Consider the following 24,703-nt stretch of genomic DNA (forward strand, 5'->3'; position numbering starts at 1 on the left):
GCTGCGAACCCACAACAAGCATCCACGACTAGTAGCATGACCAGATCTGTCATCAGATAAAAAAAAAATAATTTTCATCGCTGACCTGATTAGGTATTGATTTCTTTTACTCATGGGATAGGAGTTTGATCACGATCAAGATGTAATCACGATCAAGATGGCCTTCACTATCGACTGAGCCTTGATCACACTCGATCACATCGAGCTTTGATCACGCTCGATCAAAAAAAAATTCCACGTCACAGTCGATCACGCTCCCACGATCGGCTGAGCTTCGATCACGTTCCCACGATCGGCTGTGCTCTGATACCATGTAGAAAATGAACCGAGACCTAGAGAGAGAAGAGATAGAGAGAGAGAGAGAGAAAGGGAGAGAGAGAGAGAGAGAGAGAGAGAGAGAGAGAGAGAGAGAGAGAGAGAGAGAGACGGCTGTACAGAAAAAACTCAGAACTTCTTTCCGATATTAGGACCTCTCTCTATGTTAAATAGAGAGAGGCTTAAAAGCATAATTACAATAAAGCCCCAATTATAAAAACAAAAATACAAATAGCATCTTACTATAAAATAACTTTACTTAAAACCACTTACTATAAAATAACTTTAAAATCACCTATTCTCAACAGTCACAAGCAACTTGAAGAAGATCGGTTCTTCAACTTCTTGAATGGGCTAAGGCCCGAATTTGAGCAAATAAGGTCATCTCTTTTATCGTCTTTTACTCCTCCCTTTCTTGAAGATGTTCTCACCAAGTTTAGTGAAGAGACCCGTATGGGTTTAAGTAAACAAGGATCAAATGTTCTTGCCGTTCCTTGTAATTATGAAGAAAAGGATGGGGTCAATGCCGTATCAAGACCCAACAACAATGTAAAAACCTATCGTCCTCCTCATTTTAAACCATAAAATCAAGGTGAAAATATTGGGCAAAGAGGAAAAAAAGACTAACAAAACTATTTGTCATTTCTATAAAGAACTCGGGCATATCAAGCTCATATGTCCCAAATGGAAGATGCTTCTTGCCATGGCCACCACCAGTACACCGCAGAAGGAGGAGGCATCTTCAAGTGGACCTTTCTCTCTAAGTCAAATAGTAGAAGCTCTTCAACCTCTCCTCAAGGGAGCTACATCAGGTGTTGTCGTATCTACCTCTTCTTCCCCAGGTAAAGTCTCTTGGCTTTTGGACTCCGGTGCATCCTTTCATATGTCCCCAAACATATATTCTCTCTCCGATTATTCAAAAAATATTTCTCCATCTTTTGTTTCCATTGCGGATGGAACCTCACTTGAAATTAACGACATAGGTAATTTTGAAACTCAATATTTTTTTATTCTAAAAATTAGATTTATACCTAAGTTAAACTTAAATCTTCTCTTTGTTTCTCAACTCTCAGACCATGGTTGCGATATTAAATTCTCTTTTGATAGATGTTTAATACAGGATCGTCGGTCCGGGAAATTGATTGGGGAAGGCTTTAGAAAAGGAGACTTATACTATATGGGCTCTCTTCAAGTTTCAATTTTTTTTTGTAATGTCGCCCGACGCAAAGATGTAAATGTGTGGCACAAAAGACTTTGTCATCTTAATATCGCCAAGTTGTCTTACTTACATTTTGCAAAAGATCTCTGTAAAAGTTTATTTTCTTGTAAAGAGTGCATTCTCGGAAAAATGCGAAGTTTGCCTTTTGAGCAAAGAACTATGTTCTCTTCTAAACCTTTCAAAATTGTTCATTCAGATGTTTGGGGACCTGCACCAGTTGTTTCAAAAGGAGGCTTTTCTTATTATGTAATTTTTGTGGATGATTTCTCCAGATATTCATGGATTTATTTTCTTAAGTATAAGCATGAAGTTTTTTTGTGTTTTAAAACTTTTCATATAATGATCAAGAATCAATTCAACTCTAACATAAAAATATTTAGAAGTGATTCTGGAGGAGAATATCTCTCCAATCAGTTTAAGAAATACCTTGAGAATAGTGGTATTGTTCACCAAAGGTCTTGTCCTAAAACCCCTCAACAAAATGGGTTGGCCGAAAGGAAACATAGGCACATCATCGAGACCACTAGGACCCTTCTTATATCTCAAAATATTCCTAAAAACTTTTGGGCCGAAGCAGCTCTTGCTTCTGTGTATCTTATAAATCGCTTACCATCTAGGAATTTGGGAAAGATATCTCCCTTTGAAGTATTACATAAGATAGAACCTGATTATAATAGGTTACGTGTCTTTGGTTGTAAGCAGTGTTATTAAAAACGTGCCTCAGGGGGCAAAAAATGCGCCTTGCCTCGAGGCGAGGGCCTTTTCGCCTTAAGGCACACTTAAAAAGCATAAAACCCTCAAGGCATACGCCTCATACGCCTTGAGGCGTACGCCTTCAGGCAAGGCGCACATTAGAAAATCCGATGGGCCCGGACCCGAGTCCGACTCGGACCCATATGCTCGAAGGTTCGAGAGAACTTGTGTCTTTAAAAAAGACACAGGCGCCTCTCTCAAACCTTCTCTCCACTTCGTCCCCTCTCTCGAACCTTCTCTCTCCACTCCGTCCCCTCTCGTCCCCCGCCACCGTCGGCCACCACCCGCCGCCGGCCACCACCCGTCGTCGGTCATTGCCTCTTCCACCTTCTTCTTTCCTCTGCTGAGAAGGCGTCGGCGACCTGCCGGCCACCACTGTCTTCTTTTCTCTATTGCGAGGGCGCCAGCGACTCACCGCCACCGTCGTCCGTTTCGATGACCTCTGTTTCTCTGCATTTTTCGGTGACGTCGAAGTCTCTGCCGCCAGGTAAGCCCTCTTCTTTACTTCTTCTCAGTGAGGGGTCGACCGACAGGGGGCAGAGCCCCCTGTCATCGCCTCTCGTCGGCAGGGGGTTACCCCCTCCTCTACTTTTCTCTCTTGGTCGACCGACAGGGGGGCGGAGCCCCCTGTCGTCGCCTCTCGTTGACAGGGCCCCTGCCTTTCTTTTGGGATCGACCGACAGGGGGGCGGTGCCCCATGTCGTCGCCTCTCGTGGGCAGGGGGTTCCCCCCTCTGCTTTTCTCTCTTGGTTAACCGACAGGGGGGCGGAGCCCCCTGTCGTCTCCAGGGGGCTACCCCTGTCTTTCTATTGGGGTCGACCAATAAGGGGGTGGTGCCCCCTTGTTGTCGCTTCTCGTGGGCAGGGGGTCCCACCCCTCTGCTTTTCTCTCTTGGTCGATCGACAAGGGGGCGGAGCCCCTGCTTTTCTCTCTTGGTCGACCGACAGGGGGCGGAGCCCCCTGTCGTCGCCAGGGGGTTACCCCCTGCCTTTCTATTGGGGTCGACCGACAGGGGGGCGGAGCCCCCTGTCATCGCCAGGGGGTTATCCCCTGCCTTTCTATTGGGGTCGACCGACAGGGGGGCGGAGCCCCCTGTCGTCGCCAAGGGGTTAACCCCTGCCTTTCTATTGGGGTCGACCGACAGGGGGCGGTGCCCCCTGTCGTCGCTTCTCGTGGGCAGGGGGTCCCCCCCTCTACTTTTCTCTCTTAGTCGACCGACAAGGGGGCGGAGCCCCCTGTCGTCGCCAGGGGATTACCCCTGCCTTTCTTATTGTTTTGCTTGCATTTGCCATCATTTTCTTGTTACATTTTCTTGTTAAGTTTATTTTCAATCTCAAAAATTTTATTTCCTGCATTTAGATTAAAATTTAGTTGTTAATTTATTAATTATCGTTTTTAGATACATTAATACTTGTGAGACTAGTTAAAAAAAACTGCACTACAGTAATACTTATGTTGAAGTTTTAGTGTAATACAATATGCTGATTTTTAGATTTCCTTAAAAATCTGACTAAACATGACAAGTTTTGAATGTGGTTTACATTTTTTGCATTTGTTTTCATGTAATGTGGTCAGCAGAATACATGATGTTAATATATATTTTGTTATATGTATTTTTGCAGTTGAATCATGGAGTTAAAGTTCCAAATCCCACTAAAGATCCCAAACTCGTAGGACATGTAATTTGCAATTACTGTCATAAAGAGAATACATGAGGCATCTATAGGCTAAAACATCACTTAGCTGGCACAAAACATGGTGTAAACATGTGCGAAGCGGTTCCATCTGACGTGAAAAGATTTTTTCAGAATCATCTAAATGATTAGAGGCTAAAGAAAGAAGAGTTAGAACAAAACAAGTTGGATATCGGGAGAAGTGTTTATTTTGGATCATCAACCGACGATAATGTGAATAAAGAAACTAGTGGATCATGTAGTGATGCAAAAACAAGTACAGGTGGTCCTATGGACTTTTTTGTGAACAAAGAAGCACGACAAACCACAATAAACACTGCTTTCAAAGGGGATGAAAGAAAAAATGTATGTCGTGCCATTGGTAGATTTTTTTATGCAAATGCCTTATCATTTAATCTTTGCAACAGTCCATATTTGGTCCATATTTTGGTGCAATGGTGAAAAAATGTATGTCGTGTCAGTTGTAATTGTGAATGTTAACACTCTCATTTTGAAGAATTCTGGACAAATACATTAACATTTGGTTGTTAATGTTTACATGCATTTTTTAATTATGACATGATGTTGTTAGTGCTAATATGCATTTTGTTGTTAATGTTAGTTTTTTTATTGAATGAATGCTCATATTTATGCAATTAGATACTTATATAGATCAAGTTGTTGCATTAATGTTACATTTACATGTTAATCTCATATTTTTTTCGTATTTATTTGATATTTTTTATTTCGTGTTGTTTGGCGCTTCATCAATAAAGCATTTCTTATTTATTTATAATTTTAGATAATTTTTATAGTTTTTTTTAAGTTAAATTTTTTTTTTGAGGCTTACGTCTCGCCTCAGATTTGGGTGGAGCGCCTCGCTACGCCTCAATGCTTTTCACAACACTGGTTGTAAGTGTTTTATACTTATAGATAAGAATGACAAGCTCTCTCCCAAGGCTATTCCTTGCGGCTTTCTTGGATATTCCGAAACTTAAAAAGGGTTTCGTTGTTATGACCTTAGAAATGATAAGTTATATGTCTCAAGGAATGTGACATTCTTAGAAAACGAAAACAATTTTGAAAAGGATGTTTCTCAACAAGAAAATGTTGATTATTCTTTCTTATTTGACTTATTGTCTAGCAATGATGATATATCTAGTGATGATGACGTATCATCAAAACATGACGAGGAAAATGGGGTTGATGATGGTGAATATAACCCACCTAATATCCAAGAAGCTAGAATTTCAAGTGGCCCTATTGCCTATTCTCGTAGAAATCAAGATACCTTCAGAAGTGCTATTGATCAATATAGTGAGTCTGTTCCCACTATTGACCACAGAAGGTCCGAAAGGAATAGGAGACCTCCAACTCGTTTCGTTTCTTTTTTTTCGTTTTCACCCAGATATAAGGCTTGCCTTAGCGCTATTCATTCTTACTTTGAACCAAGAAATTTTGAAGAAGCTAAAAAATGTATAGAATGGTAAGAAGCTATGTAAAATGAACTCAATGCTCTTAGGAAAGCTAAGCCATGGGAATTCCAAACTCTACCTATAGGAAAGAAAACTATAGATTGTCGTTGGGTTTTTAAGGTTAAAACTAAGAGCGATGGATCTCTGGAGAGATACAAAGCTCGCTTAGTCGCAAAAGGGTATAAACAAAAATATGGTATTGATTATGAAGAAACTTTTGCTCCTGTAGCCCGAATAGTTACAGTTAAATGTCTTGTCACTATTGCGTCTATTAAAAAATGGAACATCTTTCAAATGGATGTGAAAAATGCTTTTTTGAATGGTGATCTTAATAAAGAAGTTTATATGGATGCCCCACCAGGCATGAAGATTCCTAAAGATAAAGTGCTTCACCTTCGAAAAGCTCTCTATGGTTTGAAACAGGCTCCCAAGGCCTGGTATGATAGATTTACTAATGTAATGTTGGAAAATGGATTTTCCTCTTGTTATACTGATACTGCTTTGTTTACTAGAAAATCTGATGCAGGGATTTTGATATTATTACTCTATGTTGATGATATGTTAATTACAGGTGATGATGTTCAAGAAGTCAAGGGTATTAAGTCCATCTTGACTTTGAAATTTGAGATGTCAGATTTATGTTTTCTGACATACTTTCTGGGAATTGAAGTTGCTTATTCTCGACGTGGTTATTTCTTATCTCAGTCTAAACTTGCTTGTGAGATTATTGACAAGTCAAGAATTTCTGATGACAAAGTTTGCGACACTCCTGAAGTCGTGGGATCAAAAATGAAAATTGATAATGGAATTCCTCTGACCGACCCTACTCCTTACAGGCAATTGGTAGGCTCGTTGATGTATCTTAGCATCACTCGGCCTGATCTGTCTCATGCTATTCACATAGCCAGTCAGTTCCAGCATGCTCCCACAAGTATTCATATGAGTGTTGTTCTTCACATCATCAAATATCTAAAGGGAACAATAAATAAGAGAGTATTTTTATCATCTTCTTCTGAATTAAAGTTAATTGTTTATACTGACTCAGATTGGGGAGGTGACCCTAATAATTGTCACTCCACCACTGGCTTTTGTGTCTTTCTAGGTGAGTCACTGATTTCTTGGCGATATAAAAAGCAACAGAAGGTTTCTCTATCATCCACCGAAGCCGAATATAGAGTCATGGCATCCACTACCATGGAAATTGTATGGATTCGTCATCTTCTGGAAGATATGGGAGTGTTGATTAGAGAACCAACAAAGCTATGCCGCGACAACAAAAGTGCAAATTTATATTGCCAAAAACCATACCTTTCATGAGCGAACAAAGCATATAGAGATGGACTGCCATTATGTCAGGGAAGAATACTTGAAGAAGGTCATTGATCTCCCGTACGTGACGTCTGAGTATCAACTAGTGGACTTCTTCACTAAGGCTCTTTGCTCGCCCAGATTTAATTTCCTCCTTGACAAACTTGCGGTTATCGCACCCTAAGTTTGAGGGGGGGTGTTAAAATATTATCCTTAAATGTACATATATATATATATATACTTTTCTCTTCCTAAAATACCCTAAAGGGTATTCTTGTAATTTGCCATTTTACGCATATTCCAATTGGAATATGCATTGTAATTTTATTTTTATTTTTTCTTGTTTTTGTTTTTTTATTCTTGAATTTCGTACCATATTGAGGGCCTCCCAATAGAGATGTTGGGAGCCCCCAACGGTCACAAATGTGACCGTTGGGGGCTCTTCAACGTCTCCTTTGGGAGCCCCCAATGTGGTCCCTTTGTGAGTGTATAAATAGGGGTGTTCCCCCCTTGTATTTCCTTAGCTTGAGAGACTCAAGCATTTGCTCTTTTATATAAAATACATGCCTTAGTGCATGTTTGCTACTTTTACGCTTTTGTGCATATTTTGTTCAAGTGTTGTGTTAGTGCATTCGTGCACATCTTTTATAAAGTATTTGTGCTTGTATGCGTATTGTCTCTTCGTAGACAATTTTACATCCATGTCAGCTATTTCTCTCTGATGGATATCATTTCTCTTCAATTACCACTTTTCAAGCAGACCCTTAAGGTATTTTGGTAGAAGGGAATTGGGCAAAATGGGACTGGATTTGGGAGTTTATTTATTGGCCCAGCTATATAGAGGTCTGGATTGAGGTTGTGTACAATACTATTGGTAGGATATAGAGGTCTAGTAAGATATCCAGCGCAACCAATATCAGGTGTTCAATCTGACCTGATATGTTTTCTTTCCATGGAGAGGTGATATGGTGGGATTCGATCTCAAATGAAGCTTATCACAACACTAGCTGGCTGTAGTGGTCTCATGCTTGTTTGTAATGCTGTTTTGGAGAAATCCTGATATTGTATGTTTCAGTACAACAATGTCAGCTCAATATAACCCAAACCATATTGTATAATCTATGTGTATAACTGGTTTGGGATCATGAAAGGAAATATGGTTGGATATTGGATGTTCCATGTGCGACTTGACAAATACCTGAACCCAGAGCTTAACCCATCTATAGTATATATTGACAGATTAGGGTCAGCCTGGGTGCCGATATGACCTGTTGACAGCCTTACATGATGTCTTGACATGTCTGCTGTGGATGTTATTGTGACGTCAACATAGGGGTACAAGCTGAGTGAAGTGTTTATATGACAGCTTGTGTAAAACCCCATGCTTTTTACAAAAAAAAAAATCGGACCCAGGTTGGACCCGGATCCATACCCGGGTACCCCCATCGCCCTATGCAGGGGGGGCATCGCCTTACACAGGGGGCAAGGGTTTCTCATTCGAGAATCCCCCCCTGCTCTCTCCCCCTCTCTTGCTGCCTTCCCCCTTCGACGACCTCGCTCGATGCCCCTCCCACTCCGGCGACCCTGGCTGACACCCCCGTCCTCTCTCTCTCTCTCTCTCTCTCTCTCTCTCTCTCTCTCTCTAGCACCTCGTCCTCCGGCGACCCACAATCGGACCCTTTCCCCTTGCACTGCTCGGACCCCTCTCCCCTGTGCACTCGCCGGTGATCCTCGCCAGAGAACCCCGACGCCGTCCCTTTTCCCCCTGCGCTCTCTTGCTCGCCACAGCCACCCCGACGTCGGCGACCTCCTTCACCTCTCAGGTAAACCACCGCCTCTCTCTCCTTGTCTTCTTTTTCTTCTTCTCTTTTTTCGGCAGGCCGGTAGGGGCGACGCCCCTACCTCTTGGTTTTTTGGCAGGTAGGGGCGAAGCCCTTGCCTTTGCCCTTCTCCTGGTAGGCAGGGGCTTTGCCCCTGCCCCTTCTGCTTTTCTCAGTAGGCAGGGGTGAAGCCCCCTACCTCCCTTCTCGTGTTCGTCAGCCCTGCCTCCGCCACCTCCCTTTAGACAGGCAGGGGCCTTGCCCCTGCCTCTGTGTTTTCCGGCAAGCAGGGGTGAAGCCCCTGCCTCCCTCCCCATCTTCCCTTTTCGGGCTAGGGTCGGGCTTGGTCTGACAGTCGAGCCCCCCCCCCCGCACGCCTCCTCCTTGCAGGCAGGGTCGGGCTCGGCCCGGTAGCCGAACCCACCCCGCCCCCTACTTTGACTTCCTTGGTACGACCCCTAACGTGGGTCGACATTTCCTTTTTATTTGAGTTCTCACCTTTTATTTTTTGCAGCTCGCGCAGTGGATCCCGCTTGCGCCCCAAGGTCCGAGCCTTTTGTCACTTACACTCAGAGGCGTCCGAAACTCCCCAAGGTAGAGAAAAGTTGCACAAAAGGACAATAGACGAACTAAATTAAGCAATTAATACTAAAATGGATGCGGTTTCGCGATCCTTGTCTTTTCCTTTCTGTCATTTACTGCTTTCTGCTTTTACTTTGCCATCGTGCTTTAGTGCACAGGCTTCTACTTTCTGTCATTTACTGCTTGCTGTCTTTACTTTGCCGCTGCTCTTTAGTGCACAGGCTATTGTTTATACAATTTATTTGGCCGATGTACGGTTTCGTACATCGCGCATTTTATTTGGCTCATGTACGGTTTCATACATCGTGCATTGCTTACGCAGTTTATTTAGCTCGTTGTGTGGTTTTACACATCAAGTCTCGCTTTATGTCAATTACTTTGCCACCACGCTAAAATGTGCACTGGCTTACGCTTACTCTTAAAGACGCAGATTTGCGCATGCTCGCCTAGTCTTTAAAAAAAAGGAGATTTCATGCAGGTTTTAAATATTTGAAATATTTGTTGTTTCAAAAACAAAAATCAAACTTTTGGCGGTTGCACATTCGCAACCAAGTCTTTCTCTCAACCCCGCGTAACCTTAAGAGTTACGTACGATCATTCATTTTGATATTCGATAATGACTCAGATATCCTCGGCCAAAGGCACAAGACATTGAGATTTTTTAAATTGTGTTGGGGTTACATTGTAATATATGTATTTACATAAATGCAACCCCGTAGGACACACAAGAGCGTATCCTATCCTACCTGCTTCTTACTTGCTCATTTTCGAAAGACACGGGTTTGCATATGAACGTTAGAGTTTTAAAGAAAAGGGATTCCTTGCGAGAATCCAATTTTCTAAATACGTAGTTTTGCAAAGCAAAGTTTGCACGCTTATAGGTTGTAAAAATTGCAACTAAGCCTTTCTAAGTCTGCGCATTTGGGAGAAGTGTTTTACAATTTTGGTTTGAGCTTCCGATCTAATTCGGATAACCCCGATTAGAGGCATGAGCATGTGTTTGGGTGTGGTTCTGTTGAGAAACCCATACCCTGTTTATCGAAACCAGTATCGCAAGACATACGTAGCATGCAGATACTGCGATAGACGGATGAGAGATCCGTGGCGATCTTATTAATAAGATATTTGGTTATTGCGTATTCTATTTATGCTCTTTTTTTTCAAAGGTTGCGGGTTTGCATGTGGGCGCTAAAATTCTTAAGAAAAGGATTTCTTTTCATGAATCTGGCTTCCCAAATGTATATTTTTGCAAAGTAAAGTTTGAGAGCCTATAGGTTGCGAAATAACAACTAAGTTTTCTCATGTCGGCGCATTTGAGAGAAGCATTTTACAATTGCGGTTTGAGATTCCGATACAACTCAGATAACTTCGATTAGGGGTATGGGCATGAGTTTGGGCGGGGTTTCTGTTGAGAAACCTGTATCATAAAAAATATTGCAAGACCTCCGCAACATGCTTATACTGCGATAAATTGGATGAGAGATCTGTGGCGATCTCGTATGGTGCAATTTGCACAATGTTGTTCAAGTGGTATAAAAGACTTGATCTTGTCAAACTAAATATTTGTTGCATCGTTTCTTTTCCGAAATAATGGAGTTGGGTTTCTTCTGAGAAACCAATACCCCTCTTCTCGTAGCCGTGCTTTTAGACAGGCATAACATGTTTATACTACGATGATTGGATGCGATGTTCGTGTAACCTCGAAGTGTGCGAATGGCACTTTGTGGAAATCAGTTACATAGTGATGTTTTGCCTTCACAGGCAAGATACTCGTGTTGGTTTAAAGGACCATAGCATGTCAAATGTGAACTAAAATGATTACATTATTTTTTTTACAACACATTAAAGCTAGAGTTTTTTTTTGAGAAACTTGTGCCCCTCTCATCGTAGTTGTACTTTTAGACAGGCACAACATGTTAGCACTATGATGATTGGATGAGAGGTTTATGATAACCTCGCAACGTGCAAAGGTACAATGATGAAGTGAAAATCACATAAATGGTGATGATTCGCCTTCACAGGCAAGATGCTCTAGTGGGTTTGAAAGACCAAAGCATTCAGAATGGGTCTTCAGTGTTAAAATGTAAAACTGTACATATATGTATATATAATAATATTATATTATTATATATATATATAAATACATTTTTAATTTCTTTCTTTTCTGTATTTTTTTCCTTTATTTTTATTTTTTGTTTTTATGTCATCTAGTTCAGTTTGAACTAGAATGACTGTTGCTAGTCAAGTCCTGTCCAGACTTGACTAGCAATAGAGCTGTTGGACTGACACAGTCCAACAGCTCTTAATAGAGCTGTTGGACTGACACATTCCAACAGCTCTAAATAGAGCTGTTGGACTGTGCCCAACAGCTCTATTGAGTCCTCTTTCAGCTGTGTATATAAAGGGGTGCAGCCCCTCTTGTATTTTACTCCAATGCTTCTTAAGCAATTGGTTTTTCATATCAATAAAGAATACATTTTTTATTTTTATTTTGTTTCCAGTTATACCCTTTTTAAGGGTTATGCTTTAGTGTCATTCTTGACACTTGCTCTTGTTAATCAAAGCTCGTGTTTCGAAGATCCCCATTTCATTTCATGGTATCAGAGCCGCGGAAGTACTAAATCTTGAGGAAAAGCTGCCTCGGTTTCCGTGCCCGTTTGCAAAAGTGTTCGCCACTTGAAGAGAAGTGTTTTATCACTTCATTGGAGAAGATTTCACATCTTGTTGTATTGTTTTTTTTTTTTTTCTTTCTTTCTCATTTTTCTTCTTGTTTCTCTTCTATCCCTATTCTTTCTCTCCTTGTAATCGATGGATGACAATGATAAAGTCACCATCATGCCTATGAAACTAAGCGATACGAACTATGTAACATGGGCTTCAATCATGAAGCACCATATATGGGGAAAAGGCTTATGGGGGATTGTGGATGGTTCCGATTCGGAACCTAAGCTATCTCTTACTAAAAAGGAGGGAGATAAAGAGGTCCCTCTATCGGAAGAAGAGAAAATCAAGGCTATTGCCTCATACGAGAAGAAATGGAAAGAATGGAGAATATCTCATGCGAAGATAATGTCATGGCTTATCAATAGCGTTGACATTAAAAAATGCTCAAGTCTTGCCAAATTTGATCATGCCGATAAGGCATGGGAATACCTTAAGAATATGTATTCCCTTAAAGATATTGCACACGTGTGCAACCTCCAAGAAAAAGTTCGAATGATGACACAAGGAGACAAAACTATTCGTGAATATTACAATGGGTTGTCCGAACTTTGGGAAGAACTTTCCCTTTTAGAACCAAAGTGGCATTGTGCCGAAGACATCGAGCTTCGTCAGAAACAACTCGATGCTGAACATTTTTACCAGTTTATCACTGGATTAAGGCCGGAATTTGAAACCACTAAATCGGCCCTACTTCACAGGGGAAAAATTCCTTCTATTGTTGAAACTATTGAAGAGTTAACAATGGAAGAAAATCGTCTCCGGAAAGGTTCTTTAAAAATTGAAGATGATTCCGTTTTAGCCGTGTCTAGACCAGGGAATCATGTTCGATCATATAGGCCTCCTCACTTTAACCGACAAAATGGTGACTATGATAAGAAGAAAGTTATTTGTCATCACTGTCATGAACCGGGACACTACAGGCCACAATGTCCCAAACTTAAGGAACTGAGAGAAAAAAGAGCTGCAATTGCTGGATCGGAGCCTAAAGATCAGGATGCACCAGTTTCCCTGGCCCAACTAATGGAGATTCTTCAGCCTCTCATCAAAGGTGCCTCTTCCTCATCTGAAGCTTCAACCGGCGCAGCAGCCTCATCTTTTTCTGATTTAGGTAAAATTTCTTGGCTTCTTGACTCTGGTGCATCTTTTCATATGACCCCAAATAATCAAAGTCTATCCAAATGTGTTAAAAATAAAACAAGTGTGTCAAAGGTCTTTACTGCTGATGGGACTTCTCTTGAAATAGAAGGAATAGGAAATTTTGAAAAAATTTATAAAACAAAAAAATTTTTTATTCCAGAAATTAGACATGTTCCCAAATTAAATTTAAATCTTTTATCTGTATCTCAAATTTCTGATTATGGGTGTAATATTTCTTTTTCTTCTCATGGTTGTTGGGTACAGGATCGCCAGTCAGGCAAGCTGATTGGGGAAGGCCATAGAGAAGGAGGGCTCTATTACATGGATTTTTTGGAAATGCCGAAGAAAGCTTTTTGTTATAATATTCAAAAAATAGAGTTGGAACTGTGGCATAAGAGACTTGGTCACCCACATATAGCCAAAATCCAACATTTTCCAAATCTAGGGAAATTTTGTAACTCTGAATCATTTGATTGTAAAGATTGTATTCTCGGCAAAATGAAAAAATTACCATTTCAGAACAGAACCTTTTTCTCTTCAAGACCACTTGAATTAATACACTCGGATGTTTGGGGTCCTGCACCAGTAATTTCTAAAGGAGGATTTGTTTACTATGTTATTTTTGTCGATGATTTCTCCCGACATACGTGGATGTACTTTCTCAAACATAAGTCTGAAGTATTTTCATACTTTCAAACTTTTCATAATATGGTTAAAAACAAGTTTCAAAATGATATTACTATTTTTCGCACAGATTCAGGGGGAGAGTTTTTATCCACAGATTTTCAAAATTATCTTAAATTGCATGGCATCACACATCAAAGATCTTGTCCTTATACACCTCAACAAAATGGACTGGCAGAACGAAAACATCGCCATATTATAGAAACCACTAGAACTTTATTAATAGCAAATCAAGTCCCTAAAGACTTTTGGGCAGAAGCTGCCTTAACTGCCACCTATCTCATTAATAGGATGCCATCTTCTTCGTTACAAAATATCACTCCCATTGAAAAACTTATGAACATTTCTCCAGACTACTCTAGATTAAGAATATTTGGGTGCAAATGTTTCATATTTACTGACAAAAATGATAAACTTTCCCCTCGTGCGATTCCCTGTGCCTTTTTAGGATATGCTGAAAACCAGAAAGGTTATAGATGTTTTGACTTCAAAAATAATAAACTATATGTGTCTAGAAATGTTTCCTTTCTTGAAAAGGAGAGCTTCTTTGATTTTAGAAAATTAAAAGACGTCACTGAGTACTCCTTTTTGCTAGATCTAACATCAACATCTGATGAATATGACCTTGATTGTAACTTTGATGATGATCACAGAATTATTGATCTTAATGTTGAAAATGAAGAAGTTCATAGAGATACTAGTATTCAATATTCCAGGCGACAAGAGTCTAATACTCCATGTGCACTTGAGAAATATTCTAACATTCCAACTAGACAATCATCCCGAATCTCGAGGCCTCCAGAAAAGTTTGTATCATACGAGTCTTTCTCACCCACATATAGGGCAGTTATTGCATTAATTCACTCATATGAAGAACCATCCACATATTTTCAAGCAAAAAATGATATCAAATGGATAGAAGCCATGAAAGCTGAATTAGATGCACTTGAAAAGGCTTCTACATGGAATATTCAAGATCTTCCTCCAGGGAAGAAAACTATAGGATGTCGATGGGTTTATAAAATTAAAACCAAGAGTGATGGTACTCTTGAAAGATATAAAGCCCGTTTAGTAGCCAAAGGTTATGCCCAAGAATATGGGATTGATTATGAAGAAACCTTTGCTCCGGTGGCTCGTATGACTACTGTCCGAACCTTAATTGCCTTAGCTTCTATCAAAAAATGGTCTATTTTTCAAATGGATGTCAAAAATGCTTTTTTAAATGGAAAGCTAGTTGAAGAAGTATATATGGAACCCCCTCCTGGTCTAAGTATTCCTAAGGGTAAAGTCCTTCGCTTAGAAAAAGCTCTTTATGGACTTAAACAAGCACCAAAAGCTTGGTATGATAGGTTTAGTCGTGTTATGATTGATATTGGTTTTCAATTCTGTTTAACTGACACTGCTTTGTTTATTAAGAATTCTGATGCAGGGATCATTGTGCTTCTTCTCTATGTGGATGATATGATCATCACCGGAAGCGATAAACAGGGAGTTGCAACAATCAAAACACTTCTTAAATCTCATTTTGAAATGACTGATTTGGGCTTGTTGAGATATTTTTTAGGCATTGAAGTTGCTTATTCTCCTAGAGGATATTTATTATCTCAGACTAAATTTGCTTTTGATATTGTTTTCAGGTCTGGTATTACTGATGATAAGAAAGTTGACACTCCAGAAGTTGTTAATGTTAAAATGAAGATTGATGATGGAGAACTTCTTGCAGACCCTACTCCTTACAGACAGCTTGTCGGGGCACTTTCCTATCTATCCATTACCAGACCAGATATAGCACATGCTGTTCATACAGCAAGTCAATTTCAACATGCTCCTACTTCTGTTCATATGGGAGCAGTCATGCGTATTATCAGATACATCAAGTCCTCTCTTTCACGAGGACTTTTCTTATCTTCCTCCTCTTCTCTTGATTTAATTGCATATACTGATGCTGATTGGGGAGGTGATCCCAATAACAGACACTCAACCACTGGCTTTTGTGTCTTTTTAGGGGAATCATTAATCTCGTGGAGGTGTAAAAAGCAGCAGAAGGTATCTCTCTCATCCACCGAAGCTGAATACAGAGCCATGGCAACCACGACCATGGAAGTAGTTTGGCTCCGACGACTGCTTGCTGACATGGGAGTTGAAGCAACAAAGGCTTCACAAATGTGTTGTGACAACAAAAGTGCGATCTACATTGCCAGTAACAGAACATTCCACGAACGCACCAAACACATCGAAATGGATTGTCACTACGTCAGAGAGGAATATCTACACGGGATAATTGATCTGCCATATGTCACTTCAGAATATCAGTTAGCAGACTTCTTTACAAAGCCTCTCGCTGCTCCCCGATTTCACTTTCTCTTAGACAAACTTTCGCTCATTGTACCGTAAGTTTGAGGGGGAGTGTTAAAATGTAAAACTGTACATATATGTATATATAATAATATTATATTATTATATATATATATAAATACATTTTTAATTTCTTTCTTTTCTGTATTTTTTTCCTTTATTTTTATTTTTTGTTTTTATGTCATCTAGTTCAGTTTGAACTAGAATGACTGTTGCTAGTCAAGTCCTGTCCAGACTTGACTAGCAATAGAGCTGTTGGACTGACACAGTCCAACAGCTCTTAATAGAGCTGTTGGACTGACACATTCCAACAGCTCTAAATAGAGCTGTTGGACTGTGCCCAACAGCTCTATTGAGTCCTCTTTCAGCTGTGTATATAAAGGGGTGCAGCCCCTCTTGTATTTTACTCCAATGCTTCTTAAGCAATTGGTTTTTCATATCAATAAAGAATACATTTTTTATTTTTATTTTGTTTCCAGTTATACCCTTTTTAAGGGTTATGCTTTAGTGTCATTCTTGACACTTGCTCTTGTTAATCAAAGCTCGTGTTTCGAAGATCCCCATTTCATTTCATTCAGTTAAATAAAACCTGATGCACTCATTCGACTTGCTGTTTTTCGTCAAGAGAGAGGATGAGATGGTACAAAAACTCCGATGGACAGGTTGTTAACAACCACCCCTTGGGCAAATGACTCGGCGTCCCCAATCATCGAAGTTAGAGGACGGGACTACTGAAAATTATCCTAGGTGGTAGATCCTATAGACTTTTGCAGAAGTTGGATACATCCCTTGCTACGTATGCTTTTGAAGAATTCTCTCTCGGTCACTTACCATTCTCTTAGGAGCGAACTCAGCTAGCTACTCGGGGTATCTAAAATACATGGCATAATAAACCCTCAGATTAGTCTCAGTTGTTTCTATGTTTCGTGTCTTGTGCATACACGCATGCCAGCTAATATCGAAACAAAGTTATCCTACTCACATTGCTTATTGAATCTAGATTTGTTCATGTTATTTATCGAAACTAGATTAGATCACATAACTGTTGAATCTAGACTAATTCATATTACTTGTTGAATCTAGATTTGTTCATGTTAACTTGTTGAAATGTGTATCAGGAATGAATTTGATGCATATGTTAGTTTTATTCACATTACTTGCTGAATTGTGTATCATGTATGAATTAAATATTTTTACTAGATTTGTTCTTTATTGTCTTACTTGTGCACTTACCAATTTTTCATGAAACTGACTAATTTTATGGGTACAAGTGATGTTTAGGTTTACGATACAGGCGATGACACGATGACACAATGGTATCAAGATGAGACTCTTTTTCTGACGTTTCGCTCTTGAGGATATTTCTGAAATTTTGCATAAGGGTTTCCTTGAAAAATTTTCTTTTGTATAAACTCTAAATTATTAAAACTGCATTTCTTTTAATCTATTTGGTTTTGAATGTACTGAGTTTCAAATCCGTTGTGTAAAGGAAAAAGGTTTCACATGTAATGCGCAAAAGGTCCGTTGACTTGTTGTTTCAAAAATACAATTTTCTGCTAAATTACTATTTAAAACTCCGATAAATGAATGATTACAAGGCTTTTAAAATTTTCTTAAAAGTTACAAGTCCGGGATTTTTGGGGCGTTACAGCTTGATAGCTGATTGCATATGGTTAAATTTAGTGCAGTGAGACAGAAAGCTCTCTATTTGCTAAATTCTTATTACTTCCCTGCCATACATCATCAATCGGTGTCTTATGTGCTTTCAACATGTCTTCTGAGCTTTCTGGATCCAATGTCCTGGTGTCACTGTTTTCACGTACAACTTATATTGATGTACAGTTTCATTTATTGAATTAACTAGTAATTTTATGATTATCTTCTCCATGTTCTTGCTGTCTACATATTTCTCATGAGTGTTTTTTATTATGTATAAACTTGGTGCAACCCATTTGGTTTTCTAACCAAAAGAATTTTAGTTTATGACTGTTTTTCCATGAATATCTCTGTGTGGTTTCATTTTTCCTAAAGTACCATGAGAAAATGTGATACTGATAGGCCAAAAGAAAAAAGAAAAGCATTATGATGAATTAAAAATATCATGATTTTTTTTGTTAAAAACAGATCCATCTTGGTATATTCAGTTTATTGATGTTTCTGCAGAAAAAAATCCTAGTTGATTTTTTTCACCTATTTACTCATTTTCTTACATTCTTAAAACCTGGAAAAACCCAAAAATTATTCTGACAACATGGTTGCTAAAATGTCATTTTAACATTTGTCATTGAGCATCTCTCTCTCTCTCTCTCTCTCTCTCTCTCTATATATATATATATATATATATATATATATATAGTCAAGCCCGTGTGGTTTCTCTTTGCACGTGATTTTTACATGAAACTGCTGATAGAAATCTAGTATTTTTCTTCTGCAATTTTGTTAGGCATATATAAAACATTTGTTGGTTTTCTCCTTGTTTTACAGCCATAAGCTTAATCGTTGATTGACCTTGTAGGCAATAGCCAGCGAAGGTGGGACGGATGATGCAAAAAGGAGAGGGGTTGCATTTTCTAGTGCATTTTCTGCACACTTGGCCAGGTAATATTACATTGCTGTCATCTTGAAAGCTGATCGTTGGTTGGAAGCAATTGGCTAAGTTAGCTATCTTTATTGTTAATGAAATAGCCATAGTAAAGCTGTTTCATTTGCAGACAACTCTGAATGTGCTATCATATGCAGTATGTAGACATTTTTATATGTCATGTTTTCAGAATGTCACAATTAACAGGTGTCCATTTGTTTGATTGATCAATTCTTGGCATCCAGAGTTCCATTAATCTAATGCGCAAGTGCTTTTATTCGCTGAGTTAGAATAAGTTTCAGCACAACCTTCTTACAATTTTGAAAAAGAATTAAACACAATTTGGATAGCATATTGACAGCCAAATCTTGCTATCTTGTGGGGTCTTTGGTGTCATCACTCCTATCAGGGTCATCTGGAGTAGCAGTCCCTCTCCTTGAGCGGCCTTTATATCGGTCTTCATACCCGAAACCCTTACAGCGTGACATGAACCTTTCATACCCCAAACCCAGTGTGAACCTTCAAACAAGGGGATTCCAACTACTGAGCTGTTGATACAAGTTCATCCTTGTGGGTTCTCATTCTTGGTAGGTTGGGCCTAGAGGAAAGGGAATAAATGGTATACCTTTTGGAGGTTATGACTTGTCACTGTGTTGTCGGTGATCTGAAAGGAGAAAGATTCATTATTTGAAGGGACAGGTAGGCAACAGTCATGTTTACACCTGTTCATCCAACATTAGATCAGTGTATGAGTGTAAATCAAATGGCATGGCACAGTATGAGTTGGGTTGGAAGTTGACAAGTGGGAACTGGTTGATAGGTGCCTGCTGGGGAAGCCTCAGATCGCTCGTCAAACTCCCTCACAATGTGGCTTACGGGGGCGCTTCGGAGAACTACACCCCACTCGCACACTTGGTCACTGACGAGTGCTTGGCTGCGTTTGGCACCTGACACCTTGGCCAGGTGGTCCAGCCTTCCCTCAAGGCTGCTGCAGGAACAAGGCACAGCGGAAGGGGGTCTGCATGCTCAGCAAGTGGCTGCCGAAGTGACGGGTGCAACCGCGGGGCGTGTGGTTGATGCACACGTAGAGACCGGCCGCATATGGCATGCAGGTGTGTATTAGACTGAATGCTGCAGCGTATGCGAAAGGCACAAGGGAGATTGTGTCACACAGACCACTGACACATGCACACATGCGCAGGTGCTATGCGGCAGGTACACAGTGGGTGCAGAGTCTGCAGACTGCACAACTGGATGACTTCCACAGCTTGTGCGAAGTACCAATCGACGTCGTATGGTGATTCACACTTGGGAGAAGCTTCCTCGTACTTTGGGGACGGTGTACACCAAGGTGCAGAAGCCCTGGTACAGTAACGAAGGTGCAAGGGCTTGTGGAACCTTGCATCAAACACTTTGAAAACTGTGTGCAGTGAACAGAACCACCACAGTGAGCACGGGGCTAGCTTTGTGCACCAATCTCGATTCACTCAGAAAGGCAGCTGACCTGAGGATGACTTCAGGTCAATGGTCGGCCGTGAGGAGAGTCCGACGGTGGTGGTCACTGGCAGCGGTGGTCGGAGGCGACTGGAAACGAGGGCCAAAGTAGGCCAAATGATCATAAACTGCCTAGCTAGACTGTGTTCAGGCGGTAGCTTTTGGAGAGCTCCCGCGACCTTGGGAGGAAAAATCCAAGGGCAAACACACCACCAGAAGGTGTGTAACGACCCCAATTTATACCCGTGGAAAAAGTGGATTTTTTTTTAACAATTGCAGAAACAAACCGAGAGACCCTAGAGTCTTAGGGTCATAACACAACCACAAGAGAGCTTACACCACCGTTATCCAAACCCAAAATAACTTTATTTATCAATCAATAAAGCAAATGAAAGACAAGTAGAACAAAATATTGAGCCACTCTGTCCCAAAGTAGAATGTCCAGTAGTCCTGTGGTCCTCGTAGCTCGCAGTAGCAGATTGTTTCATCACTTATATGAGGTCGTGAAAAACATGAGAAATACGGTGTCAGAATCATAGATCCTGCGTACAAATTCCTCTAATGAATTAAATAAGTAAGAAGAGCATATATCAGATTCATGCAACATTTTTAGAGAAAATATAACTATCTCATAATCTAAATAATCATTCATGCATTTAGGAACAATAATCATACAACAACAATATACCACCGATAACAAAGCAGGTAAAGATGCATGATCTAATGTAGAACAGTAAATATGCATGGAATCAATGCACATGCATGGATAACTTATTAAGTTTTTATCAGAGTTTTCTTTTGTATGCATGTCCTTATTAAATGCACACAATTTTAGTTTCACTTTTCATTAAAACCCGCAGATACTAAAAAACATGTACAACAAATTCTTGAGTTCAAGTTAGGTTCCCAGTTGTAGCTTAACACACAATTTGTATTTTATTACTGAGTCTCACACTTTGCCCTCGACCGATATCAGGAATCAACATCATTCATCGGAACATTATAAATCAACATCTAATGATGAGACATTAGGGAAATCAACATCCACTAATGCCATTTTCTTGGTATACCAATAACAACAGTTGTGTCTACACACCACCCCTAGGCAAAGTGGCAGATTTTTTCTAAAACCGTGGTCAAGAAGTGAACCACCTAGTTGGGCTCAGGGACACAAACACACACGGAGTTTTAGTATCCTCACAGTTCCTCAAAACCACAATCTAGGATTACCACACTAAAAAAGATATATCCAGGAAAAACATTAATTAGATTGTTTTCTCTTTTTCTCTTTTTATCAAAAGAATGATTTATTTCACAATACTTGTTTTGCAAATCAACATACAAAATACAACATTTGTTTTGCAAATCAGCATGCAGAACTCATCACGGGACCTCAGCCCGTTACAACATGAACAATGCAATTAATTTATAATTCAATAAACATTAACTTGATCTTTGCGATGCATAAAAACTAAACATGGAGAAACACCTACTCGTGGCCCACATGGCCTACAGTTGTTCGCTTTCGACCACCGATGCATCTAATACAAAAATCACACTGAGCATGCCACTTATGCTATCATTCAATATGCTCTCAAATGTACATTCATACACACTAAATAAGAATATAAAAGAATAACAAATTTCGCATGCATATGATCACATGATTGTAGTACATATTTCTTTTCATGATTCATCTTATGCTCAATATGAAAAAATGTGCGTGATCATGCTAGAAAATTGTAAAACAACTATGTAACTTTCAGGGTTCTCATTTTCCTTGTATGCATACATATGTAAACAACATTTTATATGTTATAATCATGCATAATCACAATTCTTTTTGCCATTTTGGCAAGCTTGAGTACAACACACGTCCCCACCGAGTCCAACCCATGCTGCCCGTACACGGGATAGCATTGGTAGTCACATACCACCATTCCAATGCTCATATAAAGTCATGCTTAACAGTCCAGTCTTAAATATGCGTAATCTAGATGTTTAACATGTATGAAGTCCGAACACTTATCATATGTAAATCTGGAAATAAACATGGGCAATTTACATACATGAATCCGAACTTAACTACGAGCACTTAACAAATATGAATCTAGATACAAACTTATCTACATCATGAGCATTAATTCAATACATACATGAAACCTGGAATTTTTGAAATATGTATATGAACATGTAGCTCTAAATATGCAATTAGGTATAAATCTGCACACATGTATCTCGAAATCTGGACATTTATAATTTGCACTTATGTGAGAATTAAGCAAATACATTGCATGTGAACATGTACACACGTGACATGTCCACTATACATAACTGTTTTATTGGAGTCTGTCTAGTCCTTCACTTACCCATATGTGATAGTATATAACTTTATTTTTTTCTTTCGCTGTTACTTTTTTTTTTATCTATTTTGACAGGGAGCCAGCCCCAGCCGAACCAGTCGGCTGGGACTGGACAGCATGCTGTTCTGTCCCAGTCGACTGTGTCAGCTGGGACCGGACAGTAGACTGTCCTGTCCCCAATTTTTTTTTTTTAGAGGTTCAGACCCAGCCGAACCAGTCGACTGGGACTGAACAGTACACTTTTCTGCCCAGCCGGATGGGTCAGCTGGGATTAAACAATACCCTGTTCGGTCTCAGTTAGAGACAGAAATCTGTTTTTTTTTTTGTGACAATTGCCCGGCCAATGACAGTCGACTGGGCCTATTAATCTATGAATCTGCCCAGCCGACTGTCATTGGCTGAGCTCAGCAAATTTTAGAAAGTACCCAGCCAATTGCAGGTCGGCTGGGCCTAGTATCAATAGGATCAGTCCAATGCTGTGGGTCAGTTGTTGGTATCTTGAGGCTCTTTCTAGTGGTTAACAGGGCACATGTGTCTCTACTTAATAGACAGAATCGTCTGTCAAGTTCTTATATCAGACTTAGAAGATGATTTTGTTCTATTGTTGGAAAGGTACTCCCTTATCTTTTTGTCTTGCTGTGACAGTTCAGCAATTAACAGTAGGTTTTGTGATAAGTAGATTGGAGGTGTCTGGTAGCACACACTGGAGCAAATGCATTTCGTGCATGCAGCACAGTTTCTAGACCATAGCCATTTGTTGCACATGTCAATTAATAAAATACTGGATATGAACTAGAGTGATAATTCATTGGACCATTATCTTAAGGCATCACAGTCGATGCCAAAGGGGATCAACTATTGTCAAAAGATCTAAGGGAATACATCCAGTCATCGCCTCTTTCTTCTTTTAAACTTGGCGTTTCCAATCCATATGATGATTGGATATCTATTTTATCCTGCAGATGCTCGAAACTTGTGGTGGCTGCATCCAACGGACTCCTGATGGGTTAATCTCCTCTACCTGACTGTTGAGTTTTCTCACAAGGTCAAGCCGGACCAGAATAATCAGGCCTGACCACGAATATCACCCGTCCAGGGACAAGGACCGAGGTCGAGCCGGCCCCAGTCCGTTCCCGAATCCCCACCATGATCAACATTCACACACGTGTATATATATATATATATATATATATACTATCATGAACCGAGGATCAACCTAAAGTGCGTGTATGCCGAGATTAACATGAATCAACAACAATATAAACTGTATGCAGTTTCTTTCTGAATCCCCTAAGGAACAAATGCATTGATCACATGTAAGACATGCTTTTGCCATAAACGAACATTTAAATCTGTGGCACACATAACCAACAACAACAACAATTACGCCTTCATCCCAAAACAATTGGGGTCGGCGATATGAACCAAAAAAGAAAATCATTCTGGGTCTTCCACATGAATCCTTCTCCTCCAATCATTTCTATCCAATGCCATGTCCTCGGTGAGGTTCAAAGCATTCATATCCTTTCTTATCATCTTCATCCAAGTCTTCTTAGGCCTACCCCGACATCTTTTAACTAATATATTTTCCCATTTCTCCATCCTTCTAACTGGAGCATCATTAGGCCTTCGCCGAATATGTCCAAACCACCGTAAACGATTCTCTCTCATCTTATTTTCAATGGATGCAACATCTACCTTCTTACGTATCTCCTCGTTTCGAATCTTATCTTTTATTGTATTTCCACACATCTATCTAAGCATACGCATCTCAGCTACACTCATTTTTTGAATATGATGTCTCTTGGCAGCCCAACATTCTGTACCATATAGTAAAGCGGGCCTAATTGTCGTCCTATAAAACTTTCCCTTCAACCGCAATGGCATTCTACGATTGCATTACACTCCAGTTGCACTTTTCCATTTCATCTACCCAACCTTTATCCTATGACTTACATCTCCATCAATTTCTCCATACTTTTGAATGATAGATCCCAAATATTTGAAACAGTCATCCCCGGTATTTCTTGCTCACCAAGCTTCACTACACTCCCATCACTACTCCGTTGCTTACTAAACCGACATTTCATATATTTTGTCTTACTCTTACTCAACTTAAAACCTCTTGCTTCCAATGTCTGTCATTAACCCCAGCTCTAGACTCATCAATCAAAACAATATCATCAGCAAACAACATACACCACGACACATTTTCTTGAA

At 39.9% G+C, this 24,703-nt stretch overlaps 1 protein-coding gene across 2 annotated transcripts in view; it reads left to right on the forward strand.

Annotated features, from left to right (window-relative positions):
- LOC149832229 (pantothenate kinase 2-like) overlaps positions 1–24,703 on the forward strand; it is a 132,761-nt gene that overhangs the window by 64,173 nt on the left and 43,885 nt on the right. For both annotated transcript variants that reach the window (XR_016433328.1, XM_090014389.1), the window contains exon 14: positions 18,561–18,643. Coding sequence is in view for 1 of the 2 variants with exons in the window: in XM_090014389.1 (XP_089870515.1) it covers positions 18,561–18,643 (83 nt within the window). In the remaining variant the exon portion in view is untranslated. The remainder of the gene's footprint in view (positions 1–18,560; positions 18,644–24,703) is intronic.

The sequence above is a fragment of the Nuphar pumila genome, chromosome 7 (assembly GCF_984573655.1).
Source record: "Nuphar pumila chromosome 7, dmNupPumi1.hap1.1, whole genome shotgun sequence".
In the NCBI taxonomy this organism is placed as follows: domain Eukaryota; kingdom Viridiplantae; phylum Streptophyta; class Magnoliopsida; order Nymphaeales; family Nymphaeaceae; genus Nuphar; species Nuphar pumila.